The following is an 18,063-nucleotide window of genomic DNA, read 5'->3' as shown; positions in this document are numbered from 1 at the left end:
ACAGCGTAATGAACCACCAACTTATCCGAGAGGGGTCTGGATGCAGACCTGGTGCAGTGCAGTCTGAGCTGCATGCAATGCTTTTTAATGCGCTCCCCTAATCCCACCCCTAGCCCTACCCGTCACAGTGACATCACTCACTCCATTGAGTGCATTGTGTTTGACATTGCATCGCTGAGTGATGCAATCATGAAGGCTGCATTCAGATACTATTGACTTATCCAGCATAGGTTTTACAGAGCGGGTGCCCTTCTAGCTGCAATCCAGTACTGGGACACATCCATTCACCCTCATCCACTACGGCCAATTCAGTTTATTCGATTCACCTGTATTGCATGTCTTTGCACTTGTGGGGTAAACCGAAGCACCCGAAGAAAACCCATGCGAACACAAGGAGAATATGCAAACTCCACACGAAAACGCCAACTGACCCAGCCAGCGCTTGAACCAGCATCCTTCTTGCTGTGAGGCGACAGTGCTAACCATTGAGCCACCGTGTCACTGTTAACATATATAAACGGATAATCCAACTGAGTTCATATTTCACATGACGTGTTGTAAATTTTACTTTAAGAGATAAATAAAAACACAATTATTTTGTTCAGCCATTTTGCCTTCATATCTGTTTTTCTGTTACCCTCCCCCTAAAAAACCTACACAAAAACATAGTAAATATTTTATGAAATCGTATACTCGCAGGAATAGTTGAGCTGATGAATGTTTCTACTGTATATGACTGAAATGCAGCATTAAATCTGTTCATCATATATTAAAGGTGCAGTAGGTGATGGTCTTCAGAAACATTTTTTTGTTGTGCTGGTTAAAAGTCTCTTCACATTTCAGTAGTAATGATTAAAGTAAATGATCTAAATGTATTTATATTTATTTTTATATTCTGGGTAAGACTAAATTATGTTGCACCAATTAAACAATGTTGGGCCGATAGTTCCCATAATTCTGATAAGTAGCCCAAACTGTCTGTCAGAAAATGTAGATTTGTGCACCCGTTCACGCAGATCTGCCGGTTTGCGTTTATGCGGGCCGCAGTCACATGGACACTGGTGACAGCGCTAAAAACAAATGCTCAATCAAAACTTTTTAAAATCCTGTTTGCACGATGACATCATCGCTGAAGCAAAGAGCATAGAATCACCAAGAGGCAACACTCTAGTGCAATTTGGTAAACAGCCACTAGATGGCGCGGCGGCCATTTTGGAATGAAAACTCCAATAGAACAACAGTCTGTAAAATAAACTATTAAAAGTGCTGATAATTGTGATAGTGTTGTATTATCATCATTATCAACAATTGATGTGACTATTTTCAGGTTCATAAGGGCCTTTTACAGCATCAATAATGTAGATTTGTATTTAGTTTGACAACAAACATCAGTAAATAGCGCTGTTCCGCCTAGCCTGCTTTACTAAGCTGAAGTTGGTTTTATATTCACATTGGTTCATTTTTAAACATTGTTAACCTGTGATGTGCTCCCTTTATTGTTTACCATGCTACTCTGAATATTCCGTCTGAAACAGTATCTAAGTATGGCTTAGTAATAAGTGTAGTTCCTGCACACTGCCGGCCAATCACTAAGCATACAGAAGTCGCTTTAGGAACAGAGAGTGAGACCAGCGATCCTTGCATGCATGAAATATTGCACAATATGACAAGTTTTGCTTGCTAACTACACAACTGAAAACGTGCTAGATATAACGCAGTTTTTTGTTTAGAATTGTAGTATTATACTTTAAAGTTTTCTTTCTAGACATTATCTAGTGGGTCTCTGTCATCTTTAATGTGCACGTTCACAATTTTCAGGATGCGTGGCTTTGTACAGCAGGGGGGGGATTGTATTTGAGAGATATTATGCTAGCCGTTTAGCATTTAGCCAGATCACCTACTGCACCTTTAACTACAACTTAAGCAATCCTGCCTTTTCAGAATACTTTCATTAAAGCACTCAATTAAATGAAGAAACCACAATCTCTCCAATTAGATTCAAACATATTTGACACAAAACGTTACATGTGTGACACGGACTCACATTCTCGCCACCACAGGAAGTGCAAGGAGCTTGATTAAAAGGCAGCTTGTTCAATTAAATTGCCCTGTGTTATTGCCAGGGCCTGACAGGTGGAGGCCGGACACTATAATTACAAGTCCTGGCTCAGAAAGCCTTTAGGGGTCACAAACAAGTCTTGTGTTTCAGCTGTAAGGACTTTCTGTACTTGAAATCTGAGAACAGGCTGTAAAATCTACTTTAGATTAAGATTTACACAAGTGTTATTATTTATGCTTATACTGACCATAGGCAGAACATTTAGGGGTTTGTGGAATTTATAACAGTTCGCAAATATGTATCGTACATCATTACCAGCCAATCCGCCTCACAAATATAAACGTAATCAAAATAAAATGACCCATGTTTTATTAAGAGCTCCGCTCTGAACGATTATATGATAGAGTCTTATTCATTGTGTCGCATTAGTGATATTTTGTATGCAAACAATGTTCTGTTTATCATCAACAGTATAGCTATACTGTAAAACCCAAAAGGCTAAGGTAAATCAAACCATTTCAGGAAACCGATTGCAACAACACTGTAAAAAGTGATTATTTACTTAGTAAGTAAACCCATTGCCTTAAAAGCACCAAGTTAACTTTACAAAAATAATGTACAGTAAGTAAACCCATTGTAACTAGGAACTCTTAAGTTGACTTCATTTTTTTAATTATGCTAATTTTACTCAGTTTTTTTTAAATGAAAGTAAACTAATCACTTTTTCCAGTACACCTTTATTATATTCGTTTTTTTCCCAGCTTTTCTGTAGCAAAATTACATACAGTTAAATAAATCTGCTTTTTCAGACTCCAGTGTGTCTAAATTCAATACAGGCTATAATTGTAGTTTTTATAGACGTAATGAAGCACCAAATATGTAATATTGTAATAATTACAGTAATTAATTGAAAACAGACGTGCTGAAATAGTCCGATTATGTAAAAAGCGATTAGTTATTTTAAAAAAGTGAGTATAATTAGCATAATTATAAAAATGAAGTAATCTTAACAGTTCCAAGTTACAATGGGTTCACTTGCAAGCCTACAAGTCAACTTTCTGCATTTAAGGCAATTGGTTTACTCGCTTTAAGTAACTAATCACTTTTTTCAGTGAAGCCATTTAAGTTCAAAACCTAATCCTAATGAGTACTGTGAACTTACACCATTTGAGTAAACGAAGCAATTTGAGCAAAGTAAAACCCAATAACTGAAGAGAACTCAAACCAACTAAGTACTGTAAAACTCAATAAAACAACTCAAATCATTTGAAGAAGCTGATTGTAACAAACCATTTGAGTTAAACTAATCTATACAAGTACTGTGAGCTTACTCCATTTGATGTAATGAGGTATTTAATTAACCCATTACCTTCAACACTGAGGTAAAAAACTCTTTATAAATGAGTATAATTAACTTCCAGTAAATTTTGAGTGAACTACACTCATTTCATTTGATAAAGTTGATTGTTGGGTTTTACAGTGTATGTACGGAGCACAGCTCATGTGGAAAGTCAATTTAATCCCATTGGAAAATCTTCAATTAAGAAATTAAACAATTAAGGCAATTATCTGATTAAGAGTCGACCATATTAACAGCAGTTTTTACGATTAAGGTCTTAATCAAACTAAAAAGAAATAGAATTAAGACATGCGGAGTACAGCAATTTCAGTCGCATTATTGAAGTGCAGTACAGACATGTAAACAATTCAATCAAACTATTATCGTCGCATAGGATTTTCGCCACATTTTGCGTCAGGATAGTCCAAACAAACATGGCTGTTTGACATTATTTTCTGCTCCTACCGAGTCAGTGAAGAACCACAGACACCTGCATTGCGAAATGCGGAGGTTATTTCCCCCCATTCACTATGCAATATCAAATTCTATTAAATCAACACTCTTCCAGCAATTCGTACTCACATCCAATATCTCGTTTGTCACAGAAGCATGAAGGAAATGTTCCTGAATAAGAAGTGAAACTGCCAAATTGCAGTAAAAGTCGACAAGTTAAAAATGAAACACCCGTTTCATTACATGAAACTCTAGAGATAATGTTGATAGCCTGGTGAAGCAATGAAGTTAATCGAATTATGCGCTATAACATGTAAAACGAGAGATCATGAAAGCAACATTTAAAAAACTACTGATGTATACTCCTTAATTATATTATTGTCATATTCAGATTAAGCCAAATCATTTATTTACTGATGTCCATGTAAACGTCAATGAAGTGGTTGAACGTTAATGGATTAAAACACCATTGCTGCATCCGAAATCACATACTTCCATAGTATATAGTACGCAAAAAAACATGCGAGCTGAGTAGTATGTCTGAATTCATAGAATTCAAAAAACAGTATGCTGGAAAAACCTACTACCGACAGGATTCTGAAGTGTGCATCTGATGGATGCTACACTATTCCATGATGCAACATGAGAGAATTCATGAATAGTAGTGAAGCGATGTAACTGACGCAGGTAAATCATGTGATAATAACAAATGGCAGATGTAGTACATTTGAGTTCCATTCATACTACTCGCATTCATACTATATAGAACATACTTTTCTAATGGTTGTGTAGTAAATTCAATTGCAAATGTAATACCTACTGAGTAGTAGGTGATTTCGGATGCAGCCCATGTCTAAACGTGTATCTGTCTCCATATCAAATGATATACCAAAACACACCTTGACACTAGGTGTAAAAGTTCCATTTCCAAGCAACTCCCTGGTCACCTTCTAGTTATTATGACTGAGGTCCCGTTTACACTGCCAGTTAAATGTGAGCCAATTCCCATTTTTGTGCTCATATGTGACACAGATAGGATCTGTTCTTTGACCATTTAAACACGAAAAAAAAAAACACAAGCATTCGGAGATTCAGAGATCGGTCCCAGGCCTACTTCACATGTGGTAATAAATCAGATATGTGACAGTGCGACTAGCATGTAAACAGGCAGTTCGGATTTATTGAGGCATTTTGTACGTCATTAAACTTGCGACAATGATGTTGAAGGAAGAGAGTGTGTGGAGACGCCAACACGGTAAACAACAACAGAGGAAACATGGAGGAAAGTGGTATAAGATCAAATGTTGGTTTGCTCATCCTAACATTTCAGACCCACTTATCCTCATTAAAGCCTGCTGCCACAATTTGCTTCCACTAGACCTGAGATTTCTCTCGTACCCACAAATTCCTCTAAATGGTTGAGGACACCATATGTAAACCATTGGCGCAAGCTGCGATGACGGCCCTTTCCCTCCTCCTCTGCCTTCACCTCAAAATCATTTTAAAGTTGGGCGAACTTCGCATATTTCGCAGAGCTAAAAGTAATGCCCCATTCACACGGGGTTACAGCGTCATCGCTTGACAGAGGGCGTATCTGAAGTTGGGGCTGACGCGATCGTCATAGCAGTGTCAGCCAATGAAAGTTTTCAGCAATCGGTTACTGTCTGAACTAGTGTATTTGCATACAGCGATCTAATTGACTGACTCTTCTGTCGGCCCTTGAAAAGTTGAGAATGTCCCAACTTCTGCAGAAGCAACGGCACTGAAGCGGCGCCGACGGATCCACAATGCAGTTCAGCAACGCCTGACGTAACCCATTCAAAGCATTGAAGCTGATGCCCCGTTTGAATGGGGCGTAAGACAGTTTCTTCCATCGTGGCTAGTGTGGCACAGACGCTAGAACCTGCCTTTATGTATGCGCAACGTCGTAAAGTGTATGGCAAGTGTAAAGGCATGAATCGTATATGGGTCACAATTAAAAGAACATGTAAACAGACAGGCAAAAACATCAGATATAGGCAACAAATCGGAATTGGACCTGACAGTGTAAATGTGACCTAAGTATCTTTTAAAAGGCGAAAGTAACGAGGCACTGACCAGACCACTGTCCAACTGACACACATCCGATTATAAAAAAGAAAAGCTCTTGGAGTACAGTAGTGGTTTCTCATCAACACAGGTTTAATAGAATACAGTGAAGACCATCAGTAACATGTTTCCTTTTTTAAGATACGTTTTCCCCCCCCCACTAAGTTGTCTGGAAACCCTTCCTCAGCTTTGCTTTAGAGAAGACAAGCCCTTTGAAGAGCTCTCTTCACTCATGGCTTGCGTAGGTTCATTATTGCTAGCAGAAAAAGAGCAGTACATGGACAAAAAGCAGTGACAGCAAGTGAGGAAGGCTAACCGTCATGAAAGATAGAGCGCGCGGCCTTGACGCAGAAAACTATCGCTAACAGGGGAAACGCTGCGTCTAACAGTCAGTCCACGGGGGGCCAAGGCTCAAGTGTACGTGAAGTGAGATGTTCCTCATTGAAATGAACCGTCTGAAAACTTTGGTCCTTTGACTCATAAGCGAGAGCCTGTGACTGCATTACAGACGCCCAGCGCTGCATCTGTTAGACTTTCGCGCGCTTCCAAGTAGTTTTCAAGTGTGTACTTCAGCGAGAAGGGGTCGGGGCCATAGGTTACTGAAAAGCATTACAGACTTCTGTATCCATCTGAGTTATCAGTGGTGATTAAAATAGCACATTTAGGAGACAGACGTCACATACACATCCCAAATGTTACGCGCACCCACGCACACACTCAAAACACACATACGTACATACATGTATACAATATATGTAAGTTACTACACTTCCAATATATAATTTGTGCCCCGATGCTAGAGGGTTGATCGTGGGGGGGGATTGTTCATGGAGGGGGAAGGCTATCTTTGAATCTATACTCTGCATAAATCATTTCCAGCACAGCTTCGTTGTGAGTCTGTGAGCTGCACTCATTGATCTCCGGTCATTTCAAAGGCCGTGAGGGAACGTCTTTCACTTCTAGTGCAGGTGAGCAATTTACGAGGCATGATACAGCTGGCAGGACAGCCGGAGACGTGCTTTTGAAACTTTCAGGAGGGTGTGAATCTCATTGTGGACGGTAGAGTGTGTAGATACATTCGGGAGAGTCTTTTAATGTTGTTGAAATATTTAATCGATGCTCCTCCTCGTTTGTGTTTGGAGGGTTCCTCTTACATTCGGCATCTGGATGTACATTCCAGTTAAAATGCACCGTGACTGTTCAACTTCCCATTCCAGACACTTTTCTGATTGGAGAACACTGTGTGGTTGGGTAAAATTCATGGCTGGAGGCGGATGAGGGTGATTAAACTCGTAAGTGATGGATGTTTATGCCCCGCCCATTATCCATCTAACAGATAAAAGAATGGAGACTGATCAGTGCAATGGCACAGCAGGGATCATGGCACAAGTCTTTCCGCTAGTGATAGACGTGAGAGGGAAGGGATGGGATTTGCAGCATAGCTTGTTAAAACGTGTGGTTTGTGTCAAGCACCAGGCCAGCACAGGTATCTTGAACAGAACCACCCCCTGGCATCATGGCTGCGAAGTTTGTGGTAATATGACATCATTATATGTGGTGAATATAAACGTGTGTTTGTATGATTAGTGGTAATTTTCCTGTACTCCAGGGGTGTCCAAACTTGCTCCTGGAGAGCCGTTGTCTTGGCAAGTTTAGCTCCAACCCTAATCAAACACACCTGAACCACCTAATCAAGCTCTTACTAGATATACTACAACTGGGGTGCCCAAAATCAGTCCAGGAGGGTCGGTGTCCTGCAAAGTTTAGCTCCAACCCCAATCAGACACACCTGGAGCTTTTACTAGGCTTTCTAGAAACATCCGGGCATGTGTGTTGAGGCAAGTTGGAGCTAAAATCTGCTGGACACTGGCCCTCCATGACCAAGTTTGGGCACCCCTATAATAGAAACGTTTTGGCAGGTGTGTTGAAGCAAGTTGGAGCTAAAATCAGAAGGACACTGGCCCTCCAGGAACCAAGTTTGGACAGCCCTGCTGTCTTCAGGCTACATGTGGGGTAAAATACAACTCAAGCTCTAGTGACAACACATTGTGATGGATACCACAGAAAATGTTTTGGGGTAAACTGTTAGGGTTTAGGGTTAATCTAAAGCCTCATTCACAGTCTGAGCGACTCCCAGTGGTAAGTGACTGATCATTTCAATGGAGAATGAGCTAATTTCGGCAACCTCCGTCTACACTTGCAACACTGATTGTTGGCGAGAGGTGCAACAAAGTTGAGAATACTTCAACTTTATGCAAATGATAAGCGACTTTCTTGAACGACAGCCAATAGGAGCACCAGTAGAGCTTACGTGATCCTCTCTCAGCTCAATTAGATGCTAGTTGTAGTCTTAGTTCTGTAGACCTACAGAGACCTGTGCTTGCAGCAGGTTGCCACCCAGGGGTGTGTTTCCGAAAACCATTGTTAGCCAACTAAGGATGCAATATTCGTCGTTACAGACGTAATTCGTTCAAACTGAATCACAAACGTGTAAACTTGCAACTACACTACTAGAGCTGTAGTTAGGAGTATAGTTCCTGGTTGTGTTCTAATCCTAGTTATCCCCCCTATTCCCTATTCATTTAGAACATTCCACATTTAAACTTGAAATGATTAAAAAAAGCATTAAAGTCATCTCTCTTACATGTCATTTTCTTTCAAAGCATTTTTACACTTCAGTTTTAGCGATTTTCATAATGACAATTGCGTTTCCTTCGCAGTGCACTTTGAAAACATTTATGCCATTTTGAACACAACCGTGGCTCATGACTAAAGCTATAGGTGACCTAAAAAATAGCAAATAAATGAATGAACAATATACTACTTAAAATAATAATAATAATAATAATAAATTAATAACTATAAATTAATAATAAAAATACTACTACAACTAATAATAATTTGTATTATTAAGTAGGATTTTTTTCATGTCCTAATAAATAGCCTACTGTAAATTACAACCATTAACCATTTATATGATTTATATATGAGATTAGAATATGTGCTAGCTTTTTGTAAGTGGTTTTATGTTTCAGAATAGAATATGGAATATTCATAATATTTTTTACATATTTCAGTTAATATGGAGAGTGCATGCTTTTACCAAAACAAGCCTTATATTATATTTTAAAAAATAAATAAATGTGTGTGTGTGTGCGTGTGAAACAATATAATTTGCACAAAACGTTTGTTTGTTTTATCTCTAAGGAAGCTGTTACTCCGGCCCATTTAGAGCACATATATGGGCGTTTTACGGTGTAACTAATGCTGATCAAACGACGGATCTGCGACAGAGAAACCACAGTTTTGAAGAAACGCTGATCACTACATTGTTCTTTTCCCAAATGATGCATCACACTATGATAGTTCAGCCATGAGTTACGTTGTTGTTTGGGAAACGCACCCCAGAATGATGGGCAACTACAAAGTCGCTGCTAGTGTGAATGAGGCAGAACTCTTGAAATTAGCTTGTTTTGTCCTAATTTAATTTGAAATAATATCAAGCCAATCTGTTCTTGAAGTTTCTGTCATTTCACTTTAGGGCTCTCAAGTTGCGCACATGATTTAAAAAATTAAATTAGTCAATTATTTGCTGGGATAATTGGTGAAACTTGATCAATCACCCGCTTCGAATGTTATCACTCGATTGAATGGGCATTATTAGTGATTATCAGCCGATAAATATGGGCCAGTAGGGGCCTTCTGCGCCTACTAGTAGGCTGTTATTATCCATCCACATGGTTAATCAGCTGTATTAATATACAAGACTCCAGATCCAGATCTGTATTTACATTACTGTGATGGTTGGGGTTGGGGTAGAGGTTTATAAAATACAATAAATAGGAAATTTAATAAGCAATATAAATAATTCTTGTTAACTTCCGGCTACAGCTATATGTGATCTATAGCTGATTAACCATGTGGTTGGATGATAACAGCCTTCGGCGCCTACTAGTAGGCGCAGAAGGCCCCTACTGACCCATATCTATCAGCTGATAACCACTGATAATGCCCTTTCAATCAAGTCATAACATTCAAATCGGCTGGATCAATAGAGCTCAAGGATTGTTGTTCACCCAAACATGATAATTCTCTCACCATGCCATTTCAAAGCTTCAATGACTTTCTTCTGTAAATCATTAAATATATGTTTTATCTATTTCTTTCGTCTGCTGCATACACTAGAAGTGAATGGTAACAAACAAGATTGAAGTGTCATTTTTGGGTGAGCTATCCCTTTAAATTTGTCCAGATGATTGTTTTTAACTCATTGTCCAAAGCATGTTACGTCTAAACATCATGCCGTATTATTAGTGACTGAGAGACGGATAATACTTTACATTCGTAAACCAAGTCTCTCTCTGTATTCCCCAGTGTACCAAATGTACTAAATTCCCTCTCTCAAATTAGATCTCAATCTCTCAATCTTAAGTGTGTGGAAACTAGTAGAGAGATCAGATCATGCAATCCTGTCCAAAACAGGCCTATGTTGAAGATATTAAAGGCACACATTGTGCTGCTGAAACCCAACCATCCATGTCCTCAACACCTGAGGGGCACTTTAAACTATGTCTAGCTTATTATGTTGTCGAGCAAACCGTTCAGGCTACATTTACATCCTATGCAAGCTTAGATCTGACAATTACAATAGCTTCATCCAACTGAACAACCCAACGATATTTGGCCGGACCTATTTGTTTTAAATTCAGACTATAAACGTCAAGCTTTTTTGTTGGTTGTATCTGTAGCGCTGCCTAGGGATGGTTTCGTGCCCCTTGATAAATACTCAGTCCTTTTCTTCTTTGGTTTTTAAACGGATTATGTGTGGAATATATATATATTTACTGCATCTAAAATGAATCTGATATGTTTCTCTCCAAGGCAATGATTGGAAAAGCAAGCAGGTGGTGTCTGTCAGTGGGTTATTTCTAGTTAGCATCATCAAAGGATGGTTGGAGATATGTGCAAACGCTTTGACGTGGCAGTCGCCCAAAACCAACCCAGCACTTTCCACAATTAGATTACAAAAACAGAGCCTCATTTTATTCAGATTTATTTGTTTCCCAGCAGTAAACATAAAATAGACATTAAAAGTCAAATAAAGGAGACCAAATTATTACCTATTTGTGGAAAGTGCCATTTAGATAAATGGAGACATCTTACAGACGTAACAAGATTAAACACAAGGTCATAAACAGCACAAACATTATGTGTGCTATAAACATAAACACACAAATGAATATGATCCCACTCGTTTTAATGAATTAGCAGTCAGATCATAATAATGCCTGAATCTTAACCTGCAATTTATAGCAGGAGTGCCCAAACTTGGTCCTGGAGGGCCGGTGTCCTGCAAAGTTTAGCTCCAACATCAATCAGATACACCTGGGCTAGCTAATCAAGCTCTTCCTAGGCTTTCTAGAAACATCCTTGCAAGTATGTTGAGGTAAGTTCCAGCTAAAATCTGCAGAACATTGGCCCTCCAGGACCGAGTTTGGACACCCCTGCCCTAGAGTAACCAGTTCATATAGTAAGTAAATGAAGGAAAAATTAATAGATCTGTGAGGTGATTCTGAATAGGTTTCTCTTAAGGTGTAGTGTGTGAACATGGCTTTATTAACCAGTAGCTGTATCATGTCTCTTACTTTTGATACCAGATTTGAGATCTGCTGACTGCAATCAGTTGCTTGCTTTTACATTGGGTTTGTGTGGAACTTCAGTTATGATTGGATAGTGTTAGGGTAGTGTAAACACTCTGGACCAGAGAGATGAGGAGGATGAAGAGGAAGCTGGTTAAGAGTGATGGTGGATTCTGATAGGCTGGCTCTTATAAGACGAAAGTGGAAGCGTTAATGCAGTGTGGTATGTTTGACTGTGCGTTTCTGTTCCAAAAGCAAGTGAGCCCTATATAGGTAACAACATTTGGAACCTCCTTAGTGACTCATTTGGACAGTCTACTTAGGGAGCAACACATTTCAAATGGCATAAAGGAATTTCTGTAGGGGTTGTTGTCAGCATAGTGGTCAACTAAATGGTTTAGGAATAAGATTAGATGCAGTCTCATTGGTGAAATTTCAGAATTTCGAAGTACTACAGGGATGACATCACTGTCAAATCAAGCAGATTCTTGTGTGCAAATAAACACAAAGAAAAGCTGCATGATGGATTCACAAATCCAGTGAAAATCAAGTCAAAATTGAATTGACTTTATGGATGCATAAAGCCCACAGTACATTGTTTGTAGTATTTAGATGTACTGTGTAAAGAACAACTTGCACAAAAGTCACCAAGTAGCTTTTACTATGGTCAGCTTGGCAAATTTGCATAAGCTTGGACATGAGCGAAATTTGCATGGTGAACTTGTTTGCCCTCCTGATGACTCAACGATGACTGGATTCTTTGTGAAATTTCACAGAATAACTTTAAATATGGCCGCGCATATTCTCTGATAACCATAAATATATACAAAACAAACAAATAATATTTCAAATAGTTGTAATTATATTACAAGTTTTGCCGAACGTTTCTGTTGAGCCAAGATTGTCTCCTTCTTCATTTAAGATGCATGCAAATACTGCCTTCAAACCAATCCAAAATGAGTGGCCTTTTAAAATGCTGTCTATAAAGGTTACTCACTGGGTTTTGGAACAGAGTGTGAATATATGCATGTGTACGTCCACCACAGGAGGGTGTGTTAGCTTCAAGAATGTAGGGCGTGATGATGGGGCAAGGAAGATGTCGATTAGACCCTTTTGCTATGGGTTACATGAGGAAAGGCTATCCCGGGCTTCCTCTCTGAGGAGCGCAGAGGATAGGGCACACTAGGGAAGCAGCTCAGAGGACCGTGGCTTTCCCTGGCCCTCCGGGTCAGACGCTGTGATTCCCTCCTCAGCGGCAGGACGTCCAGCCGCCTCTTCTTGCGGCCCTCCTGAGAGAAGAGCGCAGCCACCTCCAGCAATTGTCCATCTGAGGTGGTCTGCATGTAGGAGGGCACTCTAGGTTTAGGCTGGGGTTTTTGCCTGTACCCAGAAGGGTCGTCCTCTTGGTTAGGACGCCAGGCAGCGCCGGCCCTGCTGTTGGAGGGAATGAGGTCTGGCGTGACGGTTCTGGTTGGGGGCAGGCCAGATGAAGCTGGGATCCTGAAGCAACCAGTCTCTGCATGCACATCCGGCCCTGTGATGCTCAGACTTGTTCTGTCCGTGAATGAATCCATGCGGTCTTCGTAGGCCAGGTCAGCTGGCGCTGAGCACTGCTGCAGAGGCCAGCCGCCCCGGTTCTTTCCTCCATTCTCCGCACCTCCATCTTGACACACCAATTCACTCTGCAAGGCATCCACTGCTTCTTCCTCTTCTTCCTCTTCTCCTGCGTCCTCCAATGGCTCCTCATCCTGCTGCTCCTCAGGCTCATCTGAGGGCGGAGGCAAACGGGGGTCTCTGAGGAACACTACGATTACCGTGATGTTGTCACTGGACCCCGCATCTCGGGCTGAGGCCACCAGCTTGTGGGCCACCATGGCGGTGTCCCCGTTGTTCTCCTGCAAGTGGTCGCTCACCACTCGGACGGCTTCTTCTGGGTTCACTGTGTCGTAGAAGCCATCGCAGGCCAGGATCAAGTAGTCCTCGCTGCCGTCCAGGTTGAAGGTGCTGCAGTCAGCATCGCCACAGATGTAGGGCTTGTGTTCTGAATCACCTGAACAAACAGACCAAAAAATCACAGTAAATACAACAATTAACTCAATGTAAATAAGTGAAACCAATAACAAAAGTTACATCAGCTAATCTACATTATCCAATACATACAGCGGGGAAAATAAGTATTACATGTCATCATTTTTCTCAGAAAATACATTTGTAAAGGTGCTGTTGACTTGAAATTTTCCCCAGATGTTGCAAAGAACCAAAGAAATCCATATATATGCAAAGAAAACAAATCTAATTAGTTTAAAAATGATGTTATGTGTAATAAAATGAAATGACACAGGGAAAAAGTATTGAACACATGAAGAAAGGAAGGTGTAGAAAGGCAGTGAAGGCCAGCAGCAACCCTCTGCGATTCCTCATTGTAAATGAATATTTGCTGCTTCAGTCCAACATATACATTGGCAGGATGATGAAGAAGAAACCAGGGTGGACATTTCAGCAAGTCAATGATTCAAAACACAGCCAAGGAAACTCTCACATGCTTTCAGAGAAAGAAAATCAAGCTGTAGAATGGCCCTGCCTATCACCTGACTTGAACCCAATAGAAAATACAAAATAAAGCTCAGATTTGATGAACGAGACCCACAGAACCATTAAGATTTTAGACTCTGTGGAAATCTGTGAAAAGAATCACACATGAACAATGCATGTCACTTCATTCTCCATAGAAGAGGCAGCCTGTTGCCGTCACCAAAAAAAGCCTTTAATAAATATTATTAAATACATTTCAGCAGTTCAGTTCTTTCTTTTTGTGTCATTTCATTGTTATAACACAAAACTCATTTTTCTGATTTTTTTGTTTTATCTTCAACCCAGGCTCAGGCTCGTTTCTGGAGACCGCGAAATACGTTCCGGAATCCACGAGAGGCCGCTGTGTGGGCGTTTTCGTATCTCGAACGTCTCTTGCGAGTGCCGTTCGCGCCCGCGCTGTCCTCGGGTCAACCCACCAGAGGCCGCTGTCTGACTGACCGAATGATTGACTGCGCGACCGGCCAATTGGCTAACCCACCCTTCCCTGAACCCAACCAGTTTTACAGATTGACCCGCCCGCCCGCTCACTTCCCTAAACCCGAGCAACAATTTAGAAAAGCCGTCTAGAAAAAGAAAAACCCTCGTCTGTTTTTAAAAAAAAAAAATTTTACCTTGTTTTTGGATTTCACCGCGTTCTCACCCTGTTATGAACTCGTTCGCTTTATTTTTTGGATTCTGTTTTTGTCTTACTTTACGTACATCCCGGGACGTATTTCGCAGTCTCCAGAAACGTCCACGGGAATACGTATTCAAAATGAGCCTGGGTTGTTTATCTTTGTATTGTTTGGGTTTTTACCAAAAATCTGGTTCAATTCCATGTCAACAGCCCCTTAAAAAATGTTATTCCCAGAAAAAAAAAACATGCTGTACATCTTCATAAATATTTGTACCATAAATTAATCATGAATGTTTTTTTAATTTATATAAAATTTCTACACATTTTCCCATTGTGTACATTTTGTAGAATCTCAATAAACAACAAACACATAATTGTCATAAAAAATAATGAATAAGCAAAAAGGTGGTACAATAGTTTCTTATTTGTTTAATTTTGGAGTGAAATATGGCTCGGACATTTGTAGCACCAGTTGCCTAGGCTGTGGCAGAATTGGGCTCACTTGTACTATTTATGAATCAAGAGCTTTAAGGGAATTAAACGCTAGACTGATCGGATTATCTGACAGATTAGCCATCACCGTTTAGGGAGTGAAACGGTTCCTATACAGAAAGTCATGGGAAAACTGGCTAAGGAGTTTTTCCTGGAGGTCAACCTTTTTTATTACAGCATTGCTCATTAGGCCACAAACCATAATCTTACACTATTTAAGGTAAATACTGTACACTGCTACTGTATCCATAATTTAATGAGGTGGTGAAGCTGGGATTAAAACAAATCAATTAAATTAGCAATCACTTTATTGATTAATCATTATCAGTAATGCAAGATGTTTACTTCATTCACTTCAAAAGTTTAACCTTTTCAAAAACATTGGCTAACCTAATATTTGATCCAGTGTTAGGTCACAACAACCCAGCATTTACTCAAACTGTATTGATACAATATACACTCACTGGCCACTTTAATAGGTACATCTTACTAGTACCGGGTTGGACCCTCTTTTGCCTTCAGAACTGCCCTAATCCTTCGTGCTACAGATTCAACAAGGTACTGGAAATAATCCTGAGATTTTGGTCCAAATTGATATGATAGCATCACGCAGTTGCTACAGATTTGTCGGCTGCACATCCATGATGCGAATCTCCCGTTTCACCACATGCCAAAGGTGCTCTATTGGATTGAGCTCTGGTGACTGTGGAGGCCATTTAAGTAGAGTGAACTTATTGTCATGATCAAGAAACCAGTCTGAGATGATTTGCGCTTTATGACATGGCGTGTTATCCTGCTGGAAGTAGCCATCAGAAGATGGGTACACAGTGGTCATAAAGAGATGGACATGGTCAGCAACAAAACTCAGATAGGGTGTAGTGTTGACACGATACTAATGGGCCCAAAGTTTGCCAAGAAAATGTTCTCCACACCATTAAACCACCACCCCCAGCCTGAACTGTTGATATAAAGCAGGATGGATCCATGTTTTTATGTTATTGATGCCAAATTCTGACCCTATCATCTGAATGTTGCAGCAGAAATCGAGACTCATCAGACCAGGCAACAATTTTTCAATCTTCTATTGTCCAATTTTGGTGAGCATGTGTGAATTGTAGCCTCAGTTTCCTGTTTTTAGCTCAAAGGAGTGGCACCCAGTGTGGTCTTTTGCTGCTGTAGCCCATCCGTCTCAAGGTTGGACATGTTGACATGTCAGAGATGCTCTTCTGCATACCTCGGTTCTAATGAGTGGTTATTTGAGTTACTGTTGCCTTTCTATCAGCTCGAACCAGTCTGGCCATTCTCCTCTGACCTCTGGCATCAACAAGGCATTTGCGCCCACAGAACAGCCGCTCACTGGATATTTTCTCTTTATCCGACCATTCTCTGTAAACCTTAGAGATGGTTGTGCATGAAAATCCCAGTAGATCAGCAGTTTCTGAAATACTCAGACCAGCCCGTCTGGCACTAACAACCATGCAACATTTAAAGTCATTTAAATTCACTTTCTTCCCCATTCTGATGCTCGGTTTGAACAGCTGAAGGTCATCTTGATCATGTCTACATGCCTAAACCAATGACTGTAAAAAATATGGACGACGCGACAGCCCTTTTTCCCATTGAACGCCTTGAGGGCAAAACGCCTGCTTGACGGGCACAAACTGTCGCAAAAGACTGCTGAAATTGGAGCCAGACATGCGCAGAAGGACTGTCTGATGGAGCCAGAGGAGGAGCCGCGAAAATGAGCAGAGTCGAGCTTCCAATCAAACGCTTTATGTAAAATCAACTACGCCCCCCGAACTTCTCAGCATGCGTTTGCTGTCATATCAACACAAATGGATGTAATAACGTTAACAAATATGAGGGTTTTATATATTCAATCGCGCCAGCTCCAGGCCGCAGCGCATAAATTACTCGCGGCGTCGCGGGCTGATTCCGGCTCGCATGCGGCAGCGCCTGCTCGCTCGGCCGCCGCATCTGGCTCGATTGACTCGGGCTGGAATCGGGTAGTGAGTCCAGGCATCCGGAGTAGGTCCAGCAGAGGTAGTCAGTCTGAGCTCTAAGAGATAATTCTCCGGCAGGCGAGAATCTAGCCGGAACTGTGTTTTGCTATCTGGGTGGCTAGGCGTGTATCAGCAAACTAATAAAGCCCGAAAAAAGCCCTGAACTTAGCGAATAAACAGTGTTCCACCAGGATCATGTATGTCAGAAACTATAGTTTATTGCTGAACTCATTTTGTCATGGTAAAATAACACAGAAATCGAATAATAACATTTCAGTCTACTTCAGTCTCCTGACGAAGCTCAGACGCCGCGCTTTGAGAAACTGTCAATCACAGCTGTCAATCACGATGACACGCCCAGCATTAAATTACTGCTAAAAACAAACTGTTTACAAAAATGAAGATCTGCACCTATTTCAGCACAATAACCAGTGCCTTAATCGACCAGAACTATCTTTCGGGACATTTTATTGCAAGTGTAATATTTTTTTTTATTTGGGCTCAAGTCTCCTTCATTAACACGGAGGAGGCGGGCTTTATGACTTGTACTGCAGCCAGCCCCCAGGGGGCGATCTAACGGCCGAGACCTTCACTCAAACGCAGGCTTGCGGCACACTTGGCCTAAACGCATTGAGTTGCTGCCATGTGATTGGCTGATTAGAAATGTGCGTTAACGAGCAGTTGGACAGGTGTACCTAATAAAGTGGCCAGGGAGAGTATATTATCAGCTTTTAACAATATCATTGAGTAGCCCGAACGCAATCTGATTAAGACCAAATGCA

General features: G+C 40.7%; 1 protein-coding gene and 1 long non-coding RNA gene across 9 annotated transcripts in view; one reads left to right on the top strand and one right to left on the bottom strand.

Annotated features, from left to right (window-relative positions):
* Positions 1-18,063, top strand: part of LOC141376421 (uncharacterized) — a 77,743-nt gene that overhangs the window by 2,052 nt on the left and 57,628 nt on the right. The gene's annotated exons all lie outside the window — the stretch shown is intronic.
* The window catches only part of ppm1e (protein phosphatase, Mg2+/Mn2+ dependent, 1E), a 122,313-nt gene continuing 110,261 nt past the window's right edge, over positions 6,012-18,063 (bottom strand). The window contains exons 7-8 of one of the 7 annotated variants that reach the window (XR_015500396.1): positions 11,585-13,628; positions 6,012-7,268 (exon numbers count right to left, since the gene is read on the bottom strand). Coding sequence is in view for 2 of the 7 variants with exons in the window: in XM_087269498.1 (XP_087125624.1) it covers positions 7,224-7,268; positions 12,706-13,628 (968 nt within the window). In the remaining 5 variants the exon portion in view is untranslated. 7 annotated transcript variants of the gene reach the window in all.

Source organism: Danio rerio, chromosome 10, assembly GCF_052040795.2.
Source record: "Danio rerio strain M-AB ecotype USA chromosome 10, GRCz13ab, whole genome shotgun sequence".
NCBI lineage: Eukaryota > Metazoa > Chordata > Actinopteri > Cypriniformes > Danionidae > Danio > Danio rerio.
Note: the sequence above shows the minus strand (reverse complement) of the source record. Positions and strands in the feature narration are given on the sequence as shown.